The 26,443-nt window shown below is 36.4% G+C and overlaps 1 protein-coding gene across 7 annotated transcripts in view; it reads left to right on the top strand.

Moving 5' to 3' along the window:
* LOC116160655 (transcription factor 12) overlaps positions 1-26,443 on the top strand; it is a 92,061-nt gene that overhangs the window by 28,813 nt on the left and 36,805 nt on the right. For all 7 annotated transcript variants that reach the window (XM_031473908.1, XM_031473912.1, XM_031473911.1 and 4 more), the window contains exon 3: positions 4,000-4,221. In XM_031473908.1, coding sequence (XP_031329768.1) covers positions 4,000-4,221 — 222 coding nt within the window. The remainder of the gene's footprint in view (positions 1-3,999; positions 4,222-26,443) is intronic.

Genomic DNA, 26,443 nt, shown 5'->3' with positions numbered 1-26,443 from the left:
CATGGCTACTAAACTGCATTACATGAGGAATATTTTAAGCGATAGATTACCCCCTTCACTTTACTCATATTCGGACAGTGGCGTCTCAGAAATCGTCAATACCCATTGCGCCACCCTGTATAATGTTAACGTTCAGCACCTTCGCACTGTTCTTCCGTGTTTGAAAGATCCTTCCTTTACAATTCAACTAGATGGCATAACTCTCTGCCCAAGGAAGTTTTAAAGTACTCAACCCCAAAAATAAAAGCGTACTTGGAAAATGTGATGGTTCACAATGTATAGGTTGTTTCAAAAATGTTTCACATCAACTGTTCACTACATCTGGGGTACCGCAAGGCTCAGTTCTTGGTCCGGTCTTAATTTCACTGTACACTTCCAAATTTCAATTCGCGCTCAAACATCTATCAGCATATCAATATGCAGATGACACACAATTGTTGTACAATTTCCACGCATATGATGTTGCTCAAGCAAATGATAATATGAGCTCTGATATTGACTACCTTGTAGAAATATCAGAACTCCACCGTTTAAAAATTAACACTTCTAAGTGTTCTGTTATGTTGTTTGGTCCAAAAAAAGATTGAGAGTTGGTCAAGAACTGCTAAAGTACTAAAAGCTTGGGATTGTACTTGGATACTGATTTGCGATTTGAAAGACACATCTCGGAAGTGTGCCGGAAAGCATATAAAAACCTCAAACTAATATTTGGTCATCGACAGTTTCTTAATCGTAAAGTGAGGGCGATGCTGTGTGAAACATTAGTTCTTTCGCAGTTTAACTACTGTGACCAAATCCTTGTTTGAAAAACACAGAAATACAGAAAATGCAAAACTTCGTCTGATTTTTGGAATAAGGAAGCATGAACACATCTCTCACAAGTTAAAAGAAATTGATTGGCTCAATATGTCGAAAAGAAGATTATTACATTCACATCCTTATTTCATAAAATCGGTCTACTAAGATGCCTACCCTAAGACTGTATGAAAACAAGTTAACTTCAGTTCTAGTAGTCGACATTACAAATTAATTACCCCTCCACTACATAATCGCGATCGCCCGTTGGTAAATGCCTTAGAGGAGGATGTGTTGGAACGTTTCGAGGCAAACCCGCGTACTAGCACTCGACTTGTAGCAGATCAGGTGGGTTGTAGTCAACACACAGTGTGGAACATCGCCAACAACAACAACTTACACCCCTATAAGTTTAAGAAAGTGCAAGAGTTACGGCCGGGTGACCATGAAAGGAGGCTGGAATTCTGCAACTTAGTCGTCCAGGAGGAAGAAGCTAATCCGAACTTTCTGAGGAGCGTGCTAGTTACTGACGAGAAAGGATTCTCAAGAGAGGGGACCTTCAATCCTCGTAACAGCCACTACTGGGCGGAGCACAATCCTCATGAAACGTTTACGCGAGGATACCAGGACAAGTTTTCTTTAAACGTTTGGGCTGGCATCCTGGGGGACAACCTACTGGGGCCTTACATCCTCCCTCCGCGTCTAAATGCCCATAATTACCTGATTTTCCTGCGCGAGGTGCTACCAGAACTTTTAATGGATGTTCCAGTGAACTTGTACTGGGACCACTGGTTCCAGCACGATGGGTGCCCTGCTCACTACGGGCGGCAGGTGAGGGAACACTTGGACCAAACCTATCCGGACAGATGGATCGGCCGTGGAGGTGCGGTGGAGTGGCCTGCCCGCTCGCCCGACATCACCCCATTAGATTTTTACTTGTGGGGTGTGATGGAAGCGCACGTCTACGAGACTCCCGTCGAATCCGAAGAGGACTTAATTGCGCGCGTCGTCATGGCCGGAGAGGCTGTTCGCCAGGACATAGGAGTCTTCACGCGAGTTCGAGGGGAGTGGTTGGCTAGATGTAGGAAGTGCATTGAGAACAACGGTGGCCACGTTGAACACTTGTAAACGTTATTGCTTTTGACTGTCGTTTTCCCTCCTTCCCTCCCATGTCGCTTCCTCGCGCTAACTCGCTCTGCATCGCTCCGCGCGAAACGTCGGTCGGTTGGGTTGCCTACATACAGGCGTGAAATTCCAGAAGATAAATTTGGTTCTGGCGCCCTTATTTTGGATTTCCGACCCCAAGTGTCCTATATGAAAAGACTTCCCCTAGGCACCCCCTATACGCTCCCAAACGGTGGCAGGTACTATAGGAATCACCCTGTATGTTTGAATGTTTATATATTGGTATATATTTTTAGCGCATTTTTGAAAAAAATACGCTATTATATTCGTTATTGCTGGCAGGCCGGCTGTCCGCGTTAGATCTCCACAACTACAATAGCTAGAGACTTCAAATTTTCACTAAAAGCTTCCTGCTATAGTGTAGATGTGCAGGCACTAGTCTATTTTGAGTTAGATTACTTGTGAGATCGATAATTGAAGAAAATAATTTCGATATGGGTTTCGGAGGTGCTATAATTTTACCGTTAGATAGCGCTACCAGTATAAAAACTTATTATTTACTTTGTGATTTGTTTTACAAAATGAAGACGTACCGTCAATTGAAATTAAATAAAATTAATTATTTAACGCAGCCAAAATTACTCGTGAGATCGATAATTTTAAACTTCGCTAATAAAATACTGACCTGCATTACCAAAAATGCGCTTTAATCATGCATATGCTGATTTACAACTTGTTTTTCCTTCTGTACTTCCAGTAATCTAATAAATGTCACTTATTATTATTTTAGCTTGAAAATATTACCTTTACGTTTGTTGCGCCAATGATATTAATTTTTTTTACTGCGGTTATCTATTGTGTGGTATCCGTATATCCAAAACTTAATTTGGGTAAATTTATGATAAGAAAAATTAGGAAAGTTGTGCTCAGATAAAGCGCGAAATTTGAATGTCCCATCGAAATCATAATCAATACGTTATACCTAAATTTTCAAATCACTAACTACTCTCAAATGCAGGTAAAACGTCGTCTGCTTTATTTATGATGCAAACGTTATAGGTTACATTAATATATAAAATAAACAATTCCATGTAATCTTTCTAATTGAAATTTTTTTAAAAAATAGTTGCGGTTATCCCAACTTCTTTACTTTAAACGATAACTTCCAATTTTTTTTCAGAAGAATCTTTGGTTAAAATGTTGACATTCCGCAGTTTGCGCATGCGCACATTTGATTTCTACAATATGCGATATCTAGAAGAATCTGTGGTGAAAACTTAAAAAAAATATCTCCATAAATAAGAAAGATGACACTGCTCAGTTTGTCCATGCGCCCATTAATCGTCAAGATTTCTTGGTTGGGGTGCCAGAGCTATAAGCTACCGAATGCAAAAAGAACGAAATCTGGAAAACTGTAGGAGTAGTTAAGGGCTCGGGCGGACGTATGAAAGGGCCATAATAGCGCCTTGAGTTGGAAAATGCGTTAAAAATAGTTCATGGTCGAGAACCTTCGGGTGTAAATTTTTGTCGCGCGCGTAATTACTTATAATGAATCTTGTGTACACGTATATACAGTGGGTTCCAGATCCAGAGGGATTCCACGAGTTTAGCAAAGTTTTGCGTGATGAAAATTAAAAAAATCGAAAATCTCCATAATTATAATAGCCAATAGGACAACCTCAAAAATGAGGTCAAAATGAAATTAAAGATTGCGGTTACTGGCATGTGAATATTATCTTTATTTTTTTATTGGGTGCCGTGCCATGTTGGATTTGTCCATAATTGAAAAAATAATACTAGTAGATATATTTTTGCGTTTAATCATGCATGATGTGCAATTGTTTTTAATTAATTTAATAATTAATTACATATTCTTCCAATTAAAAGCCATCTATGAAACAGTCAAAATGTCTAACGTTCGCAGGTGATTGTCATTTTGAAAAAATGCATTTAAGATAAATGGCGTGGACTTGAGGGGGGGGAGGGGTAATTATTTTTTGTGCTATTTTCAATTATGTTTTTTTTTTCTCTTTTTTATCTGAATGCACAGGTTTAATCGGCTATTTTTTTTCTTTCAAGGCTTACGCGTTAAGTCCGGCTGGTCCGGGATATTCGGGACCCGGTGCAAGTCCAACACAAGCGACGGGCGAACCGTTTGCGGCCGATAGTCCTTATTTTCCGTTTAGTTCGCGACCCGGTAGTAGATTATCGCCTGCGAAAACAAGAGTTCCATCGGGCCTTCGATCGGCAAAAGAAGAGCCTCAGCAGCCTGGAGCGACAATAGATAATCAACAATGGGTGGTAAGTGAATGTTTTCTCTCCATAGAGCGCGAGTTATTTTGTATTTAAACGGAAAAGTGCGTATGCCGGCGCTACCCGCGTGCCCTGCCAGTGGAGTACAATCCTGTAGGATAATTGAATTGTCAGTCATGGTAAATCGCCCGAAGTCTGAAGGATTCCGGTAAATGGACCACTCAGCCATTTAGTCGGTTCACTACGCTGTCTTACAATTTTGTTTACGTTGAATTCGGGATAAGGAATTAGAATCATTTATTTTCAATTTCACCCTCGAGCGAAAGATCGAGTACTCGAAAGGTGTAATGTCTCCGTTTTATTTCTCCTCTGTATCTCGTAAGTGGAGGTAGTTCACCTAAAGAATGTGTATTCGGAATCTACACCTCCGATAAACATCTGATACCCTTCTTAAACTTAGACGTTACTCAACCCCTATCAAATTTTCTAAAGTAAGCTACAAAATAATATATATCCGTTTGGTGTCAAATATCTTTTATGGTGCCATTGTAACAGGCTTTAAACATGGAATAACGCTCTTTTTGTATTTATTTTTGCGTGTGTTCGTTAAAATATCTACAAATCTCATGTGTTCTTTCCCATATTAATACTGCGGTAATTAAAAAATATCGCATGTGTGACTAATTTTCGGATCTTATTACCTCTGCATTGTCGGTACATTAAAAATTGATTTTAGACCATAAAATGTGTGAGAACGTTAGGTCTCGGGCGTGAGTTTATTTCACCGTTCGTTCATGACATGGTCGATAAAATGAAGAGATAGTTTCTATTATTGCATGCAAGGAAATCGACACAATTGCTTACTTAGATTTCCAACTCCTGCCGAATTGTTCTACATAGGGTGATACTGTTAACGGAAGTTACGGTTGATAGATGTTAGTTAGATGCCGATTGCCGAGGTTTAAGGCTGCAGAGGATCATACGTTGCCATGAAAATTGAAGTTAGATCTTTTATGATAGTGTATGACCGCGGCCTTAAACTTCGTTACTTTTTCCTGTTAATTAGTATCAAATATATACAGGATGTAACAAAATTGGGCCGTAGAGCCGACGGCGACGTTTCAAAACGGATCGGGAGCTCCCCAAAAATTCCAAAATTTTAACTTTCTTGTTTAACTTTTTCGTCAGGAAGTAGGTACCTATAACAGAGGGAGGGATGGGACTTGCGGCTTTACCTTGGATTTCCCAAACTTGAAGCTCTCTGATTTGGAAGAGTACGATATGGTTCTATGATAGCTCCAGTAGAAGTGTTACGCGTCATCCCCTTCTGCCTCCACCTTTTATCTTAATGAGTCATTAATTATATCAATTAATAAGATGAATTAAATTGATCTACAGAGATTTGATGCAGTATTGGAAGTAATTTTTGCTGCTCGTTCATTATTTTGTAGAGCATTTTTTTCTGATTAAAAAAAATCACTAATTATACCTACAATATTGTTCAAATATATTCTTTTTTGGCCTGACAAACTTTGTCTTGGGTAGTGTATGTTCATAGCGCCAATTCTTATTAAAAAAATAGGGACATTTGAAATCATAAAAAAATGCTCTGTCAAATGACGCAAAAAGTAAAAATAATTTCCATAAGAAAACACAAGTTGATGATGGTTAACCGGAGGTGAAACTGTCAGACTTAAAAGTTAAAATTAGCATTTTGTAGAGCGAAAAAAATGGTCATAATAATGTGCGATTTATTTTGAAATATTTTTTTAAAGAACTTCGGTAAAAAAAATAAAAACGATTTTGTAAAATTTTCAAATCGGAAATTGATTTCATAATCATATTCCAGTCATTGGATTCTTAATTAATTTGGCGATGTTAGCGGGTGCATCGTGACCGGGTAATCGCATGCGTGAATTCATGTCATGGATAAGTTTGCAGTTTTTAAACAGCCGTGGGGTTTGATTAACGGCCCTTATACGCGCGTGATTGAATCAAATATGTGCAGTCTATTGGTTTAACAATTAAAAGTGACCGCTTTGTCCTATTAGCACCATTTTGTATGCGGTTTTTGTAAAATTGAGAAAGTAGGGACGAAGTAGAGAGGGTCGGTTTTTCGTGCATTAAGCGTGAAGGTGTCAGCGGGAAAACCATGTTTTTTTTTCGATTCGCGGGGAGCCTTATTAGAACTCAAATCAAAAATCAGGGCCAAGATGCCAAACAGTCTAAAAAATTGGATGGCTATAAATATTCGAGTTCAAAAAACCGCGAAAATTATCTGTACGGATTAGGTTGTACGTGCCGTAAAATATATCTACGAGAAAAAACCGCTTTAGTGATAACGTGATACGGAAATTCACTTTTCCGTCAAGGACTAAACATTACGCAAGGAAAATTTAGCGCAGTGAGCAATATAGCGAACGCAGAAGTTCCATTGGGGGTTCTATGCACTCGGTTAGGGGGAATCGTAAAAAACAATATCATAAACTATCTTTGTTTAACGAGTTTACGTAGAAATAAATCTAAAAATTCTCAAAGTACGAGCAGACATTTCCGCAAGTAAATCAGAAATTTACGAGTGACAGTTCCGTCAATTAAAAAATTCTAATTTGGAAGCAAAAGTTCCTAAAGTAAAATTAGATCCGGTCCGGTGGGTGACACAAACTTGTTTGACCTTGTAGCGCGGTAACTGATTGAAAGCATGACGATAGAAATGAACAGGTCATCCACTAAATTCTTTCCGGAGATCCACCTTTAAGGAGTCATTCCATTTCGAGAAACGCAGTACTGATTTGTACCATAGGGAAACCATCGATTCCAGAAAATGCTATAATTAAAGTAGCGAAGTTCTTTTTGATGTGTATTCGTGCCTATTTAAGAAATGGCATTAAATGTTATGTGGAATACAGCACGCCACTGGTGACCAGAAATGTTTTAGAAACATTTCGATGTTTTATAGTAAAGGAATTATGCCGAGGGGTCTTAGATGCTACACCCTGTATACACTGTATTCGCTCGTAAAGTTTTGGCATCACCAATGGCAATAGATATATTTCTTCCAGCCGTCCCAATTTCCCTTTGCAAATACCATCCTCCGACAATCTGTACTTGATGTATAATTTATATCAGATTACGACAAGGAGTCGAGAAATAGACTATGGTGGGTATAAATTCATTCCTTTCATTGAGACTTTACATTAGTGTACCTTGAAGGATAAAACCAGCCCCCCCCCCTTTTTTTTATAAGGAGTCGGAAAGTAGGGCGGTAGTTGGTATAAAACAGTTCCTTTTTTGAGACCTTTAATTTACGGCTATCAAATTTCGCTGTCTTAAGTCCCCCCCATGAATTATTTCTTAAGATGTTGTTTTTGAAAGTAGAAAGTGCATAACTTTTGCATACAACAACCGATTGGCCTTAGATTTTGCATACGCATGGCTTTAGTGTTGCTAAGTTAAAACTTTTGAAGGGGGGGGGGGGAGTAAACGGTATGAAAGGTCTCATCGAAATAAATTGGTTTGACAAACTATAACTTTCCCGCGTTTTTTTCGAGATCATTGACGGACGGGCCGGGAGGGGGGGGGGTTGGAAATTAACGAAAGGAATTAATTTCTTACATTGTGATCGGAAATATCTCCAGAACGGATTGTACTTTTTACTCTATTTGATTGTAAAAATTATTATTATTACAGGGCAAACATTTTGATAAACAAAGTCGACTTATAGTTGAATTTCATTATTGGTTGGGGTTGGTCTTAAATCGCTCGTCGTGGGAAAAAGTTGAAAGATCACCATCGTGGTAATTTTTCAGTTTTTTCCTATCTTCTACCTAGAGCTTTGGTCCGATTGTTTTCAAATTGAGCGGAGGGTTTTTATCCAAATTGCGAACGGGACGTCGGAAGAGAGGGTAACAAAGGGAATGTGGTTCCCCCGACCTTACCGATGGTTGGACGTTGAGTCAAAACTGGCTGATCGATCTCACACAGAATTTACATTTTTAAATTCTTGACCACGTGATTACTACCTTGGCCCATCCTTTTCAGTGCGTTTCGCCGGTAGACGCAAAAGAGAGACTCACCGATCTATACTATATTTTTTCGGACTTATGAAATATACAGGGACCTGCAACAGTGCGTCGAGTCTTTCCTATAGATGGTTGCGCATCTATAGAAATTGTGTTTGAAAGTACAGGGTGTCTCATTTTTACGGTGTAACTAAATGATTTTTTTTAACTGTGTATATTTAGTTGTTTCGATGTCATTTGTTAACCTCTACATTGAAACCGATTCACTTTTTGTTTATTTGTCAATCTTGCCAACTTGTTAATTTTTAGCTTCCTAGGTGTAAGTACTCCCTCTTTCGTAGTAAAATATGATTAATTAAAAAGGCGAATTTCAAAAAAGATAGGATAGATAAATCTTATTTTACTACGCAATAAGGAGTACAGTTGCAGAAAATAATTAATTTGTGACACTTTAGAGCATTTTTTTGTCTTTTATTATCACGACCTACTCCGTTGTATAAACATGTAATTAATTAATAGGTAAACACTTTTGTGAGAGATAGTGAATAACCTAAAAACTACGAAGTATAGACACACGACGCCCTTTAGAAAAATTGAAGAGAACACAAAAGACTATCGAATAGCGAAATAAAATAGTGGTAGTTTTGAAAAAAAAAAACAGTTATAGCACCTTGAAATTCGGAAAATTTACCATTTCATCGTGAACACCCTGTATCACTTAATCCAACCTTCTCATTATCAAAGTGTTTCCCCTTACTCGGATGAACATTATTGCTCAAATTTATTTCTTACTGGGTCTGTTGAGGGTCCAGAACAAGAGAGGGACAATAAATAAATAATTGTTCTTTGGTTATGGTTGGTAAGGAAAAAGGAAAAAAGAAAAATCGGAAATTTTGGGAGGTTTGAAGAGATATCTTAGGATCTTCTTTCTAACAATCAGTTTTGTTTATTACACCCTGTATGATCATGTGGTGTACCATTAGAATACAGTATACTCCCCCATTGCTTTAACTGAAGGCCCCCTTCATGAAGAAAACTATGTACACGAAATAAATGTAAAATTAACGTGAAACGGTTAAGTCAACCAGCACCGCCCAAAGATTCGATATAATCGTAATCAACTGCAATTAATTAATTTTAGATTGTCAGGTGATTAAGTATGCCTTCCTATACAAACTGCGGTTTCAAACAAAACCACATATGGGCCACTCGGGGCGTAAAGGTTGTATAATTTTTATCACACCTCGTTTCTAGTAATGCGTTAATCATTAATACCTCATTATTCATTGATTAGTTTATATCGGGAATGTATCTGAATAACTGCAAAAGTAAACATCGAAGTCACCGCCAAGTTCTTGAAATCTCGCATCGTGCGCCTTTCTTAAAATCGTTTCTTTCGCTTCCGCGAAACTTTATTTTAAATATATAGGTACATGCCTTAGTTTAAAATGTAATTTTTACCCTAATGTACCTATCCCCCTGTTTGAAAATCCCAAGTATGAATTTCATAAAAGCGGATGCTGAGTACTTCGGAAGTTATAAGTTAACCATTCAGTAGCAACTTCAAAAACTTTCAACATTCTGATTTGAATTTTATTAGGCGTTAGTAGAAGCAATAAACCTGAAAACTTTTGACGAAGACGTCAAGCTATATACTTAATATAAATTTTATTTAAGAACAAAGATTTGGAGAAAATTGCTATAAAATTACAAGACGTCATAAATGAGGCGCATTTTCAAATTATAAACTTTTCCCTAATACGACTTCCGCCAGCTACTATCATTATTTCGTGTTGAAATTAGAACACGCCGGGTATACATTGCAAATCGAGGTAAGTCCGAGTAAAATACAGGAGAGTGACTTTACAGGAGACTAAATTGTGATTTGTAACACTTACTGCGGATGTACATCCACGTATCGTCGAGGTCGTTAAGGGGCGAGCTAAGAGCAGGGGCTTCACCCTAAAGAAGGGATACAAATCTTTTAGTCATTAAATATTAAGAGAGCCCAAATATACTGTGCCGGTTAGAACTTCCGAAATAGCCCCGTTTTAATACAACGTTTATCAACTGTTGGAAAAGTTAGTTTTCTGCAAATTATGTTTATGATATGCATGGGTATTTTATTTCCTCTTTAAAGTAATTATATTAATCCAATCCCGAATTTAGGTTGGGGAAGGGAAGCTTTTTAGTAAATTAAAAATGGTACATTACATCACGAATATTGGAAGCGATACATTTTACGCAAGCGTGGAAGGTCGCTTTTAAGAGAACTATTCATTTCAAATATATTTTCACAGACGCTTACTACAGAGCCTTATTTTCAAAACCAACCATCGATTGTAATATGGTGAGTGTGATAAAAAAATCAAAAATTGCAAAAACAATCCATTTAGATAGGTAGGGGTAGGACAAAAATGACATGGTTTCGCTGCTCTACGCACCTTACTCACCTGACTTCTCTCGATGTGAGTTTTTTATTTCCACACATAAAAAGGCTCGCTATTCGACAAGATTCATGACGCCAAGTAAAAACCAAAGCATTACTAAAAAAAAGTACAAAAAACCCATAATAATAATAATGTGTAATAAAGGTATGTTGAAAGGGTTATTATCTAAAAAATTGAAAATATGTAACTTTTCAAAAATAATTCCGGTTTCTTTAGGGTACCCAGTCGTAATTTTCAACATTACATGTTACAATGGATGGTTCGTTTTGAAATGAAAGTCGGTTATGTTTATGTTACAGTAGTGGAAAGCAAAAAATACGTGTGCGTTGCGTATATCTTTCGGCTGCAGATCGACCATAGCGCATTGAAATAAAAAAATTGAAGATGGCACCGCTTCCGTAAATACCGGAAGTTGGCGCACCTGGCGCGTCTTGTTTTTTTTTCACAGAAACGTACCATTTGGTATTCTTTTCTAAATGCGCTATTTTATTCTGAATTCAACGCAATTAAAAGTTAACTAAAACAACTATGACAGATAAGTCCCGTCATAGTTTTTTACATGTGTCAATTTTTCTCTAAAAATTTGAAGATGCAAACGTCCATTCAAAAATTCGTACCTCCTCACAATCATGATTCGGATGGCACGTAAAACTCGCGATCTCGGCCGTTAGGACACACAGGCGGCTGTTGATGCGATCTGAAAACGTCTGTAACCCATACGATAAATAAATAATACTTTTAAACCGTTAAAAATAAGTGAGTGCTCTTTTTTATAATCGTATCCTTAAAGTGTAAGGAATTTTTTAGTGATCGCCGAGAGTCTTGAAAATTCTAAGGCTGTTACGATTGTAAAAAGTTAGCAATCAAAAAAATTCAAAAACTTCACTTTTTCAAATTCCGAACTTCCAAAGCCCACTTCACCTAATGAAAGATAAAAATATTTCTTTCAAAAAATGGCAATAACTCAACTGCAGGATATAGGCCTACAGAATCTTAATAAAAGTAGCCATAAAATTTAAATATACATTCATTTTTGGCATCATAAATAGTACCTAGTAGCAACTTTAAAAACTCTAATTTTTGACATTTTTTGTTTGCTAACTTTGAAAAATCGCAGCAGTCCTAGACACTTTTTCAAGACGTTCAACTGTCACTCCAAAAAATTAAGGATTTGACTATAAGAGCACTCGCCTATCTTGAACGGTTTAAGAGATATCAATTGTTGAATAAACCCTTGCATCTTCAAATTTTTAGAGGAAAATTGACATTATGTCAAAAACTATGACAGATAGGTACGCAAATCTTAATTGCGTTGAATTCAGAATTAAATAGCGCGTTTACAAAAAAAATGAAAATGCTATGTTTCTATTTAAAAAAAAAACAAGATAGCGCGAATTCCTGTATTTCCGGAAGTGGTGCCATCTTGAAATTGTTTATTTTCAATTCGCAATGGACGATTCGCCGCTGTATCGAATGTGCAATTATTACAATAAACTTGGTATTGATATATTTTGCAATAACCTTGCACAAATTAGGGAAAATATATTGTCTCTATTATGACCAGTGTAGGTAGTAAAAAAAAACTACTACAAAGTATATTATTTAACCTTGAAAATATATCTTATGTAACATTACTCTGTAATTGGCATTAGCTGTTGGGTAATAAATTATTATTATTATTATGGTTGTAAACCAAATTTCACGTTTATATTTTTTTATCTTGGAACTCTAGTCACACCCTTATCGAGGTCAGAAAGGTACTGTTGCCACAAAATCTGCAATTAGATCCTAACACAAAACAAAAAGAGGGGGGCGGGGGGTATTGACAGCAAGGCATTCAAGCTGTGCGAGGCCAAAATCAACGTTTGACAAAAATCACTAACTCGAATATTAAAAATCGTAATTAACACTCGACAAAAGAACAATAATTCAAATGACGTTAAAAAGCAAAGGTAGTATTTTGATTTGAAAACTAGTAAGGCGGTAATATGCATTCTTACTAAAACCTTCGAAGAGGTGTGCCACCATTTTAGAAGAATTTATTGTCGTACGTACTTTATCCATTCAGCTGCCCTTTCGAACAAATCCAATAATAGGCGTTTTTATGCAACAGGAGAACTTCTCGTGTAGGGAAAGCTAATGAACGACAACCGTGAACAGTGTGAATAAGTTACTTTTTTAATACGTACGTGAATATTTGCGGATCATTGTACGATCGGATTAAGGTGCTCATATTTAAACAAATTGTTACCGCGAAAGCGTTGGAGTCCAAGGCATAAACATTTCACCGCGCTAATCTTGGAGTGACAAATTATGTTAAAGAAAGTTTATTAATAATTATACTTGTGTACCTGATTTGTTTATACGTGCTGCTAGTAATATAAATAAAACTGCAACCGGTAAAAAGGTTAAAATAATTAATTTGTGCATTCTTTTGCTGCAAACCCTAAGTTGTAAAGGGTAATAATTGGGCATTTCCATACTGCGAAAGTAAATTGCAACTAATAAACGGTGAGGAGCCTGCAGCATGGTTGTGCCGATTTCAAATTCGTCAAGTATCTTTAGAGATTCATTTGCAACGACTAACCAGTTTTCCAAAATGGCTGCTAATCTTCCAAAGGCGCGGTAGCTTTTCGTGGGAGAATATATCAACGCATAGATAAATGTAAGTTATTTGAATTTTTTTATTCTGTAAAGACAGAAGTCGACCGTTTTTGGGGATTTTGTATAAGAAATTTTCACTTAAAGTCATTCCCGAAGAGGTCGATTTACGGGAATTTATCATGTACACCATTTTGTGTATTTTTTTATGAACGATAAGTGAACCCAAACCAAAGATATTGGTAAATTTTTCTCTCAGTTGCATTTTAAGTGCAGTATTACCATTCTTTTCTGTGGGTTAAACTTTATTTAGCATCCAGAGACGTGTAAATTTGTTTTTGAACAGAATTTTGTACCTGGTATTAGAGTAATTATAAATCGTAAAAAATCCAGGTAATTAAGTAAATTTGGACGTGATTGTAACACGATTTAACTTTTAGTTTGGATTAATTACATGAAGTCAATCTTTTAAATCACATCCAATGTAAAGAAAGCTGAAGTTTTAACAAAACATTCAAACAATTCAGTGTGTATGAATACTAATTTGAGAGTGGTCAAACCAGAGCATCGGATTTTAATTTTCAGATTATAAGTGGAGATAAAGAACCCACCCACCCACAAGGTGAGTCGTCGATAATTTTTTCATTAATGAGCTAGCCGTGGTACTAATTACTTCATTTCAAAAGATTAATTGTTACAGTAAAATGTTACCAGTGCCGTAGAAAATAAAATTAACTTTCTACAAGAGGGGTTTCTAGCCCCTGTAAATGTAACTAGCCTATTACAATAGGCATTAAAATTTAAAGGTAAAAGGTAAGGCCGACACCATTTTTCTTGTCATATCATGCACTTTGGAAATACTTACATTAAATCTATCCTTTAAGGAAACTAAGGTGTTCCATTTCGACAGATAGTCAGTAATCGGATTTATGGCTCAGTGGTAAGAGCATTGGGTTATAAATCCGGAGGTCGGGTGTTCGAACTTGGGTTGAGGTGAATTTTTCATCTGTGGCGGAGATGGAAATTACCTTAGACCAGTTCCGAGCATTCTACCGGCTACTCCGAATTAGGTTTTCCTGCAGTTTTCCTAATTCGTAAGGTAAATACCGGAGTAGTATAGACCATCTTAAGACCTTCTGCAGAGGCACCTCTAAATAGCATTATGCGGGTCACTCTGTAATTGGGCGCATGCCTGTTGAGGGCCCAAAACAAGAGAGGGATAATAAAATAAAATAAAAATAGTCGTAATGTTCATGTAGGAAAAAAAGGAGGGAAACAGTCTCAATACATCAACTTACGTTCACCAACAAGATCAGCTTCTACGCAAGGGAAAAGGCATAGGGAAGGGAAATCTATCAAGAAAAATACTTTGTGTGACCGCAAGTGGCAAAATATGGATCTACGAAATGAAATTAAATAAGAGGCCCAATCTTCACCACAAATCAAATCAAAATCAATTTCGATTTTACGAAGTGAAATCTATACCAATATTTAAACTACAGTGAATTTACAGAAAAATATACATGTACTCGTATACATATTAAGGAATATCTAAAATGAATATTTTTAACCGGGAACAAAATGTTGAATTACACTGAAGCAAACAAGTTGTAAATCAGCATAAATGCATGATGAAAACGCATTTTTGGTAATAGCGATCAATATTTTATTAGCGACGTTTAAAATTATCTATCTTATGAGTAATCTAACTCAAAATAGACTAGAGCCTGCACATCTGCCCTATAGCAGAAAGTTTTTAGTGAAAATTTGAAGTCTAGCTATTGTAATTGCTGAGATCTCATCCGGACAGCCAGCCATAACGAATATAATAGCGTATTTTTTTTCAAAAATGCGCTAAAAACGTTACAAACGTCCTTTAAAGATTTGTACACATGTTCTTCAGGAACTTCTCCCTTGCCCCTTATCAATATTGGTGGGTTGGGAAGGGGAATTCCTCGACCCCTTATTGTAATCGTTTATAATTCGTCAAATCTCATGTGCCGGTTGTCGGAGGATAGTACTCACAAAGGACGATAGGGACGTCTGGAACAAATATGTATTTCGATTGTTTTTGTCAAAACTTTAAGAGCGAATAATACCTCGAAAACGATGTGTCAGAGGAGTGTACTCACAATGGCAAAATGAATCGTCTGAACGAGACATATTTCTGGTTAGGTCGAAACGAATATCTCGAAAACGTAGTATCGGAAGAGGATACTTATAAAGAGGAAAGAAAACGTCTAGACGAGACATATTATGCACTGCCAATGTAGAACTTAAGTTAAATATCTCTAAAATTGAGTTTCGGGGGAAATTATTTCTTGAAAACCCCTCTATAAAAATGGTCTGATGTCATTTTTACATGACCAGAAAGAAAGTTATAACGACCAATTGATATTTGTTTGCAAAATGTTTATCAATTTTCGTTTATAAGTTTGTTATTTTTGGTTCTACGACTAAAAGTTACTGTACCAAAGTTGTATAGAATTTCATTTTTATTCAAAAATGTTTGAATAAATTTTTTGTGAGACCAGTTTCTCAAATAAACCATAAAACCATTTGCACCCCTTTTTTCAAGATGGCGGCTGCGGGACAAGGGATGTAACCTCACAAACTCGGATTTAACTTTAGACTAACCCCTCCTTGATGTCTAAAAAATAAAATAACGTCCTCTGACAAACGCACGCTAAGCCCAAAAAAATGTAACATTTCAATGAACTAATTATACCTAATCCTTACATATACAGTTCACCGTCGTCAAAAAATAGTTAATGAGTCTTCGTGAGGAAACAGCGATGTTGTGCTATGTTACTTAGGCCCATATTATCGTTAGCCTTTAGTAGCATTTTTATTGTCAAAAATTGCTAATATTTGCGTAAATTCCATCGCCCGTATAAGGGTTTTAGATTTCAGTGCTACATTTAACGTGCAAGGTAAAAAAAACACAGTACCCGGAAAAATGGTCCCGGAGGCCATTTCAATCCGTAGATATGCGCATGCGTTTAAACATAGGTATACGCATGCGCAAATTAACTTGAATAAAAACTGTTGCGCATGTAAAATATACTTTGGTCGCTCGCTCTAGTGCGACACGTGTTGTACATCACTCCTAATTTTTTCACTCTTGTTGAAAACGAGCGGCAAATTTGATTTTCGGGTAGCAAATGTGCCGAAAATTATAACTCAAATGATTTCTCCGCCACTCATGTTTTCCGGCTGTGCGATTTTTCAGCAAAAATGATACAACCATGGCATACTCATTTTTTGAGTAATTAGCATACAATTTTGGTACCTGATATTATTTTTGATTCTTAAAGTTAAAAGGATAATAAATAAGTCAAGTCAATTTAATTATTTAAATTACTGCATTAATGAAACATATTAACATCTTGAGTGATTGATTAAATTGCCATGAACGATCTAAACACGTTTAAACGTTGCATTTTGTATGACACATTTGTTTTCTTGTTCTTTCACGGTCGTCTTTGTGGAAAGTAAATCTCTCGTTTACTCATTACACGCAAATTGTTTATTTTTACTGAGCAATAATAACAATGTTGTGGTGTAGATTTTTTTACGAAATATGCAAAATTCCTTTAAACACAAAGTGACATTTACTCTTTCACCAACACCATGTCTTGTTCCGATAAACAAACACAGGATGTCTTATGATGAAACAAGAATTTCTCTTGCTTTAAGTTCTGTGGACCAGAACAACGTCAGCGTTTGTGATTCATATTTCGAAAAGGCAATATTTTATTGTGATGAATATGGGAACAAAAAAAGTTGGACATGAACATACAAAATTTAATGCGCCTAAACTTTTTATCGTTGTCATTTCACCTTTAGAATCTTTCGTAAGGGTCAGAGTTGAATTAAGTCGCTGCAAACGTGTTAATGCTACAGGATCAGGGTTTGAAACAAGTACAGAAATTAAAGAGAAACAGAGCGATCATGAATCATTGCTTGTGCCGCTCTCATGAAACATGACATTTGCCGCAACACAGATAATGCTGGAGCTATACTAAATATAACCTTAAAATGTTTATCAAAAACAATCATGTAAATAACATTTGTTAGTTTCCAAATTATTTGAAATTACATAGCAAACATTATTTTGTAACTGAAACGTGATTTATGTTCTTCTACAAATTGAAAATAATGAGCAACAGTTGCGAATTACAATAAAAGTGGTCAGCTCCATTAAGGAGACAGTAATCCACTCATGTTTTCGAAAAATGCATGAAGTCGCTGTTGTGTTATGTTAAAAACAGTCGCGTCCATAGCTACACGTACTTCTTCAATACCGTAATTAATAAGTGCTACAGTTGTAGAGAGTTTGGTACTAGGTCACCAGACAATTTCTCCATAACAGAACATAGGTCTAATCACGACAGTGTACAGCCACAGAACAGCCTTCGGAGATGGTCCCCAAAGTCTGCAAATAGCGCGGCGACTTTGCCAGACATTGCGCGGTCACGTTCAGTATTAACAGAAACAGTATTGTCAAAGAATAACCGCCCCACAATTCGCCTTCTCGACATCGCTAACCATATGCCTACCTTCAGAGGATGAAGCGGAGCTTCCTGATAAACATGCGGGTTTTCAGCACTCCAAGTTCGGTAGTTTTGGGAATTCACGTATCCACTAAGGTGAAACCAAACCTCTTCCTACAAATAACTTTTGTCTAACAAGTTGTCGTCGCGAGTTTCATTAAACCACTTTTTCAAAGTCGGAACGATGGACTTCTTGTAGCTCGGTTCTTTGTACGAGTAGAAATGCAATTTTTCCTCGTTATTTTCTGACAAACCTGGGATAGCTGTCGCAGTGGCTTTTGTTTAAAACAAGTACGCACAACTTCTACTACCGCTTCGTTAGCAACTGTTGTGCGACCAGAGGATTTTACTTAAGCAACACTTCCTGTATCGTCAAATCGCTTAACTACACGAAAAATGTGCAGCGTAAGTTGTAATCCACGACATGTTCATATGCTTCTCGGAATTCGCCCCTGACGTCACATAAAAACAAGTACAAATTGCGTAGATAAATAGCATTTTTAGCACCCCGACGAAAGTTGGGCATTGAGCGGAGTAAAAGATTTTAAATCAAGACCCCGTGCTTAATGCGGGTTATTTAGACAATAGGTATATTAAAACCAACTAAATTTGAAATGATTTATTCAACTTTATACATTATTGACGTCATCTGAATTACCCACACTTTCATCCATATCATTGTTCCATATTGCTTCGTGGGTACCCTCCTCCTACAACTCCGGTTCTCGAGATATTTATTTTAACTTCATCAATAGATATGTTACAACCAAACATTCTAACCTCTATTTGAGTACTCTCTTTTAACACCCTATTTTCCATATATTCGCAAAGTTTTCACCCCACCAATAGATATGTCTCGTCCATATTTTCCACTTGTGAGAATACTTTTCTCAGACCTCCTGTTCTCTAAATATTCACAGTTAAACTTACGATCTAACCAGTAGATATATCACGTCCATACGTTTCATTTTCCCTTACGAATATGCTCTTCAGTCACTCCGTTCTTGATATATTTGCACTCTACCATTAGATATGTTTTGTCCCGACGTTCCACTTTCTTGGCATATTTTTCTTTACTGAGGCGTCAGTGAGATGTAGTGCTCATACGAAACTGCGGGAGCGAAATCCCGTTACTAGTACTAAAACTACAACCCTCATACATTAATCATATGTTAAGTGCGAGTTTGGTTGTTATTATTATTGTCATTATTCTGGTGGTGGAGTTCTTTAAAGTAAGGAATGAGGAAACAAAGGTTGCAAGATTTTGGAATAAAAAAAAGTACCTTTTTTTAGTTTTGGAGTTCATATTTCGTGGTAACTGACTGATATTCGAAAGCTCTATTTCTATTCCATATACAGAGTGCGCCGTAAGTCACATAACGGTATCTATTATCTAAGAACCAACCACCCTGTATATTTGAATTGTTTTTGAATGCACAACAATATCTTTGCGTACCAACTTTGGAAAGCCCATGATTTCCGGTACCCGTCTGGTAGTATCTCCCGGAGTGCACCTTAACATCTTCAAAGCAACCTACGTTCGAAGTGGTTAGTATCTTTTCGACTGTAAAGCATTAAATCCTGTGTTTTCTGTTCCCGTTCCTGTGGGAATTTCGGAAAGTGTTTTACTACATCAAAAGCATTCGCGGGAATAGGTAATTGATATGTTCGACCGTCTATTTTTTCGTTGCTCGCTTGAAATCGACGATATGGATTCTCCTGAAGCCGTAGTAAATATCGATTTGGCGTAATCTATTAGTTATATCGCCGAAATGAGAAAGATTGTTTTTTCGTCTTTCCGTACAGTTTTTGGAAATTATCTTTTTGTACAAAACCTTGTCCTGAAAAAATTTGGTGTAGTCGTTCTGTATTTATGCGCGTACATACATTTCGGCGATCCATTTTTATTTATATAGACTGAAAATACAGAGAAATAATGGTTTTAAGAGGTTAAATTTTCCTTCCGGAGTATTCTCCCTCAGAAAACTTCCACGCTAAATTTGTCCCTGGAAGATGCGCACCGGAAGATCTGCCACTGGAAACTTGCCCCCGCAAAATTCCCCCCGGTATATGCGTCCCGCAAAAATCGCCCAGATGCCGCCCATGAAAATTTCTCACCGCGAAAATTCGCAAATAGAGAATTCGACTCTGCTGGAATACTCGCTCGCAGGGTTACACAACGATTAATATCCATGGTAACGCAGCAAATTGCAATTATAGCAATAGAAAGGTATGTCCACTATGTATGGAATATAGTATACAGTATGTCCAAGATAAGAATAAACAACACGGGGGAAATTGGAAACCATAAGAAATACACAGTCAGTTAAATTAGAAAAAAAATGCGTATTTTAGGGCTTAGTAAAATGATGATAAAATTCTAAAATTCCGAATTCCGAAAAAAAAGCGAAATTAACAACATTCGTTTTTATTTTTCTCGGACTTTGTTCGAAAAGATTTAAAAAAATTAATAACACTTCCTCATAGGCACTTTTTAAACTCCACAAAATAGTTTCGTCCTCGAGAAACCATCATAAACTTTATATTTTCATGTGAACCGGAAAAAAGTACATACTGTATCGAGTAGCATTTTTTATTGCCAATATAATGATCTATGGCACAATATGATTCTTTATTAGGTATGTTATTTAAAGAAACAATCGGTGAACTATTTTGACATTTTGTCAACGCCTACTACGCCAAAATGTTAAAAATCTAATAAGCCATTTTGGTATAGTAGGTGTTGACAAAATGTCAAAATAATTCATTGGTGGTGATATAATAAATAATCATATTTTGGTAAACATCGTTGTATTCATAATAAAAAATGCTACTCAATTCAGCATGTTTTTTCAGACTCATATAAAAGTATGGAGTTGGTGATGGTTTCTCAAAGACGAAACGTCGCAATGAAAGATTGTGGTCATCTTGTAGAGCTTAAAAAATGCCTATGAGTAAATGTTTTTTTAATATATTTTTAAACAGGGTGAGAAAAAAATAAAAACAAATGTGGTCAGTTTCGGTTTTTTCGGAATTGATCGGAATTTGCAAATTTTAACATCATTTTACTAAGCCCTAAAATACGCAATTTTTTTCTAATTTACCCGACTGTGTATCTCTTATGGTTGCTGATTTCCCCATGCTGTTCACTTTTATTTGAGACACACTGTATATCTCGGTAAATGACGACTGTCTACAACATTTTTCTATATAAAAGTTGTTTATCATTTTATTTTTCATAATAGGGCTACATTCAGTTCTTTTTATTTCAGAAATCAAATGAGTAACGAAAACAATTGAATTTTTTTCAATAACAAAATGTGCCCTTTCATTAGGCTAATTTGATAGAGAATGACGTAAAATGTTAGCGTTCTTATACAAGAAATAGAAATTTTTTTCAAGCTTTTCTTGACAGTTTAGGCCACTGCTTTGCAGTTAATGGCGAACATTTTGAACATTCATTGCGATTGAAACCATTTTACCCCTCATTTCGTTTTGTCTTCAAGGTTTAATAAGGAACGTACACGTTCATTTGTTTTATTTTGATTTAGGATATCTAGCTAGATTAATGGTATTATATTACAATTTTTTTGAAAAATTTTCTTGCATCGAAAAGAGAAACAAGTATTAAACGAGCCTAACAAAAAACAGTGCATTGCTATTTAAAAATCCAGTTGTTTTTCGTTACTCATTTGTTTTCTGAAATAAAAACAACTGAATGCTGCCTTGTTATGGGAAATAAAATATTACATATAGAAAAATGTTGTATACAGTCGTTATTTACAGATATACAGAGCGGCCCACTGAAAACAGTCAATGCCAATTTTTACGACAGTTTTGCCAAAACGCGTGAACGAGTTTTGAGGGGGACATCTAAATTAAATAATAGTATTTACGTAACTTTATCTCCGAACAGGGGGTGAATTGCACCGCCAAAATTTTAAATGAAAAGGGGTGGTAAATGTTAGGGTTAGACAGTTCGATACGCATGTTGATTCTGTTTTCAGCACTGTGTTTATTTTTCAAGTCAATTCCAGAGAAAACTTGATTTAACTAGATTTGCCAAGCCAACTTCGTAACAGTAACAATTATTCAAAAGAAAGGATTTAATTATCATTTGATTGTATTTAGTGTTCGAAATGACCACCAACTTCTATACAATAATAAATATTTATTACAAAATGGCGTCGTACGTAATACGTAACGTTGTCGTTGCTCCACAAGAAAAATGTAACGATGACATATCTGGCGATCTCACTGCCCATTCGATAGGACGTCTACGTCCAACCCATCTACCAGGAACCCAAAGGTCCAAGAACTGTCTTCTGTGCAAAATGAGGAGGAGCCCCGTATTGTTAGAATATCACCTCGTCTTCTACGTAACGCTAATCATGTTCCATAGTGTTGGTTTTTATTGAATCAATAAGATCTGTTAACAAAATATGTAGTGTCGTTAAGCGGCCAAAATTGGCATTGATTGTCACCCTGTATATTATATTCCATACCTACAAGGTGAGCACTCTGTATAAAACTTTAAAGAATTGTTATTTCCGACTAAACAGGAAGTGGAAAAATGATGTCCAATGCTTTTTATTGCCTCTAATACTAATTATTAAAAAATCGGTTCATACATAACCGAGGTGTTGGACCTCTCCGGGACTTATAGCGTACTCTCTATAATCGCCGTTCATCCCTATTTGAACACCAAAGTTCAATTCAACCGTGTCAAGACAATTGTCCTCTTTTTTATTATAAACACTTCTGGTTTCGAATACCACCATGGTATAATTGTCCATCCTTTTCTAGAGAAATCGACCAGAAGGTAATGCTAGATCAACCGAAGGACTTTATTCACGTGTTACATTTACAAAATTCATAAGTGGACCGTTTCCAAACTTGAACTGTCACTTTCGAACGAATCTAAATAAAACAAATATAAAAAGTGCGAGTATTTATTGAGTTTGTTGATGTGCTTATTATTATAATATATTTTATCTACATTCCTTTGTGAGCTTGTTCACAAAACGGTAGTTTGTGCTTCAACTTTCACTCCAGCAGCGGGCTCGTACTTGCCAAATAATGGAATTTCTTTGCGTTCGAGCGTTCAAATCTCAACAAGAGACAAGGTTCCCGATAATTTTTTACGTGCTAAATTTCGTATGGTCGAGACAATTTGAAGTGAACTATATAGCCCATTAGTGGGCTACTAATACATGCACTTTCATTGCAAACTTGATTATGCGTGAAAATCAGTAAAATATTCTAATTATTTTCTGCAGCTGTCATTGCTAGATTTAACCTTCTTTTACTCAAATCTGGTACAAAATCGAAAAAAACACCAATCGAACCTCACTTATAGCTTTACATAGAAGACATCCTATTTTCAAATACACTTTCTCAAAGTATGAAGTGGAAATAGCAAACAACACGACGTGAAATGGAATCAAGATCTAATCTAAACAGATGATTTCAGTATCTGCCGCAGCTGAATTTAAGACGACAAGAAATCCAAAAAAATGTTTAGATTTCAATTTAATACAGTTACGTGAGTTAACGCCTGTAAACCAGTGTCCTGGCGTTATTGGTCGAGAATCTTGAGTACACCTGCCTTTTGGTTTTTTAAATATTTCACTAGCATGCAATTACGTTTGAATGCATTAAAATTTGGCCTAGATTTTACTTTCTTTATTGGTTACCAATTTACACCTTAAAATGGAGTTTAATTTAACGTTCATATTTTAGTTAGATAATTGGCTGATATGTTATATTTATTTTGCTTCGTTATTTTTTGGGTACTGATTTTTCTATGGCGCTACAAAAACTTCCTAATCTGAATATATCGAGAAGAGCGTGGAGAGCCTGTAAGTTTCTTTTCATGGGGTGTGTAAGAGATGACCGAATGCATCAGAGGTCGCAAGCACTAGTAATTCTGCAAGTTGCGGTTCTTTGGGTCCGCTCGTTAGATAACCCATCGGCAATTTTTGCAGGCGATCTTTTTTACAACAAATTAGATATTATGCATCGGTTCACATCTGGCTTACTGTGTGGCGATACAGGTGAAGCTCGGCGCCACTACATCGAGAGTTTCTATCCGGAATGTCCTAGAGCATTTATGTTTTTTTATCTTACTTTGCGCGTGTGGATGCTGTTATGAAGCCAGTGTCTTAACAGCTCAAAATAGAGAGCGACTCCGAAAGAAGTTTGAAACATACAGTATGGGAGTTTTCACCTTCTTGCGGTTTTGTCTATAGAAGGATTTTCTTTAGTTTGAACGCACGTCATCTGTGTATAATGACGTCATCGCTAAGTATGTTTACATAGCATTTTTGAGTCAATGGAAGAGAATACGTATGTAGGCAGCCATACAGTCAGTGCTGCATTGTGAGTAGGATACCCATTACATCAACGACTTTTATTGACCAATTAATAAAAACATGTTTTGGTTGTTATTGGTATACAGATTGTCGCGAGAAAGGTTGTCTCTTAGTTTTCCCTTCTCTCACACGTGCAGTATCCCTGTTTAGCATTGGCACGCGCACTCTATATCGATGAACTTTTCTCGCCAATGTGTCGGTTATAATGTTGTTTGCGTAGTAAGTAGCGCATGTCTATTTTCTAATGCCACCAGCTCATCAGCAGCATTCCGTTTTGAAGGTGTGTTTGTGAAATAACACATTTTTAGTTCGAAACTAAAAGTATCACAATACAATGGTATTATGTACTACGAATAAACCATGCTGCATGGAATTTAAGGAAACAAACCTTGGAACAATCTCCAGCACTTCCAGTTTTAATGCATCATTTGGAAACTCAACATTTTTGTGCTGCTGCATGCCTGTACTTATGCTTTAGTCCAGTAAGCTACTGTGATAAGTAGCATTGTCCATAATACCAATATTCGCAACTTTTCTTAAGGAACTTTTGGACCAATTAAAAACGTCTTTCTCTTTTAGAACTTGCAAAAGGGATTGAAGCATAAGGTGTTGTTCTAAAATACAAACGGAAACTTCTTAAAATATCGACACAAATATTTAATACTAGATTTCCCCCCACGACTTCTGTGATAAGCGTACAGAATGTAAAAATGCATACACATCAGCACCTTACGACGAAAGTGACTTGGCGCGCGTATTGATCTGTACGCGAAATAGCAGAGTGCTACATCAACGAAAAAAAGAGGTTAAAAAAACCTATAACCGAGTTGCGAATCGCTACTTGTGTGAAACCATCAACATCGCTAACGGGTTTCTTACATTGCATTGTTTTTGGTACTTTCTAGAGATTTGCCCAATTTAGAAATTTGTGAAATAGAAGTCACTCTGTGAAATGAAACTTGTTACATATACGAATTTTTATGACATAAAACAATTAGGCTGAAAGAAAAATAGGCACTCAGGGCCAGATAACACACACCACGCAAACAAGCGATTGATAGACACTTAATTACCGCAAATCTTAATTACCATAAAGTGTCAATAATCCAATCTCGTAACTACGATTTTCAAACAAACAGACACAAAATGATACTTCGAAACCTCACTTCTTTGATTGTACTCAAACTTCGATTTAAACAACACCGACGTCTTTATAATTACATACAATTATAGTACTGGCCCTTTGAAGGTGGAGAAAATCCCTTTAACTGATAACGTTTAGACCTGACAAACGATAGATACCCACAGTACTCCGATTCAACTTTTTCGTACTCGTAAAAGGGAAAATACGCTTAAACTGACTAAAATTTCACTTCTTCCATACCACGAATTCAATCTTTTAATACTCGTAGCACTCAACTAACTTTCTTCTAAAACGTTGTAATTAGCAAAACTAACTGTTCTGCAACAAATACTTTCAAATACAGCTGCGTGCCACCACCAAACACTTGACTAACAAAAGGTGTCGTTTAACGTCCAGTTCGCTTATTTAAAATCTTTTTCCTCTTCTCACTTCCGTTCCTTCTTCCTTAACAAAATAATGGGCGTCTTTGAAAGATCAAACTGCCCCTATGTTCATTACGGCGATAACAGGTCCTTATCTTGAAATTTAATTAGCGTACGCGCAGCGGTAGGAACGCTTCGTATCTACGACCGGAGAAAAACATGAGATAAACTTTTACAAATACTACGTAAATAATTTCCAGAGGTTTCTTATTTTACTAACATAATTTCTTTACAATTATTAAATAAACGAGACAATTCCTTAAACAAAATTAACTAATAATTCTGGTACAAAACAAAATCGACTTCGAAATCAAATGATATGGCGGCCATTGCGTTCAATCCCAATCCATGATCACGTCTAACATTATTAAAAAATTCAAATTAGACATACAGGGTGACCCATTATTACTGCAGGTGCCGAAGCCAAATAAAACGTCCGCGTGACGTACAGTGGCACCACGCTCAGAAAGTCCCTGACAGGGCGTGTCCGAGGGCGCTAGAAATTTAGACCGTACATTCTGATGCAAAATTTAAAAACACTTTAAGGGAATTACATATCTTATCAGATCGTAGATCCAAGCTATATGCGTCTTGAAAAAGACGGGTTTGTATAAAACTGAAGACGGAAAACGTAAAATGAAGCAAATACAAGAGGAAAAGTGTAAACTAAAATAACGTAAAGCGTCAACTGTCAAAACGGA

Source organism: Photinus pyralis, unplaced genomic scaffold, assembly GCF_008802855.1.
Source record: "Photinus pyralis isolate 1611_PpyrPB1 unplaced genomic scaffold, Ppyr1.3 Ppyr1.4_LG1, whole genome shotgun sequence".
NCBI classification, from domain to species: Eukaryota; Metazoa; Arthropoda; class Insecta; order Coleoptera; family Lampyridae; genus Photinus; species Photinus pyralis.
The sequence above is the reverse complement of the archived record's forward strand: the minus strand, read 5'-3'. Positions and strand labels throughout refer to the sequence as shown.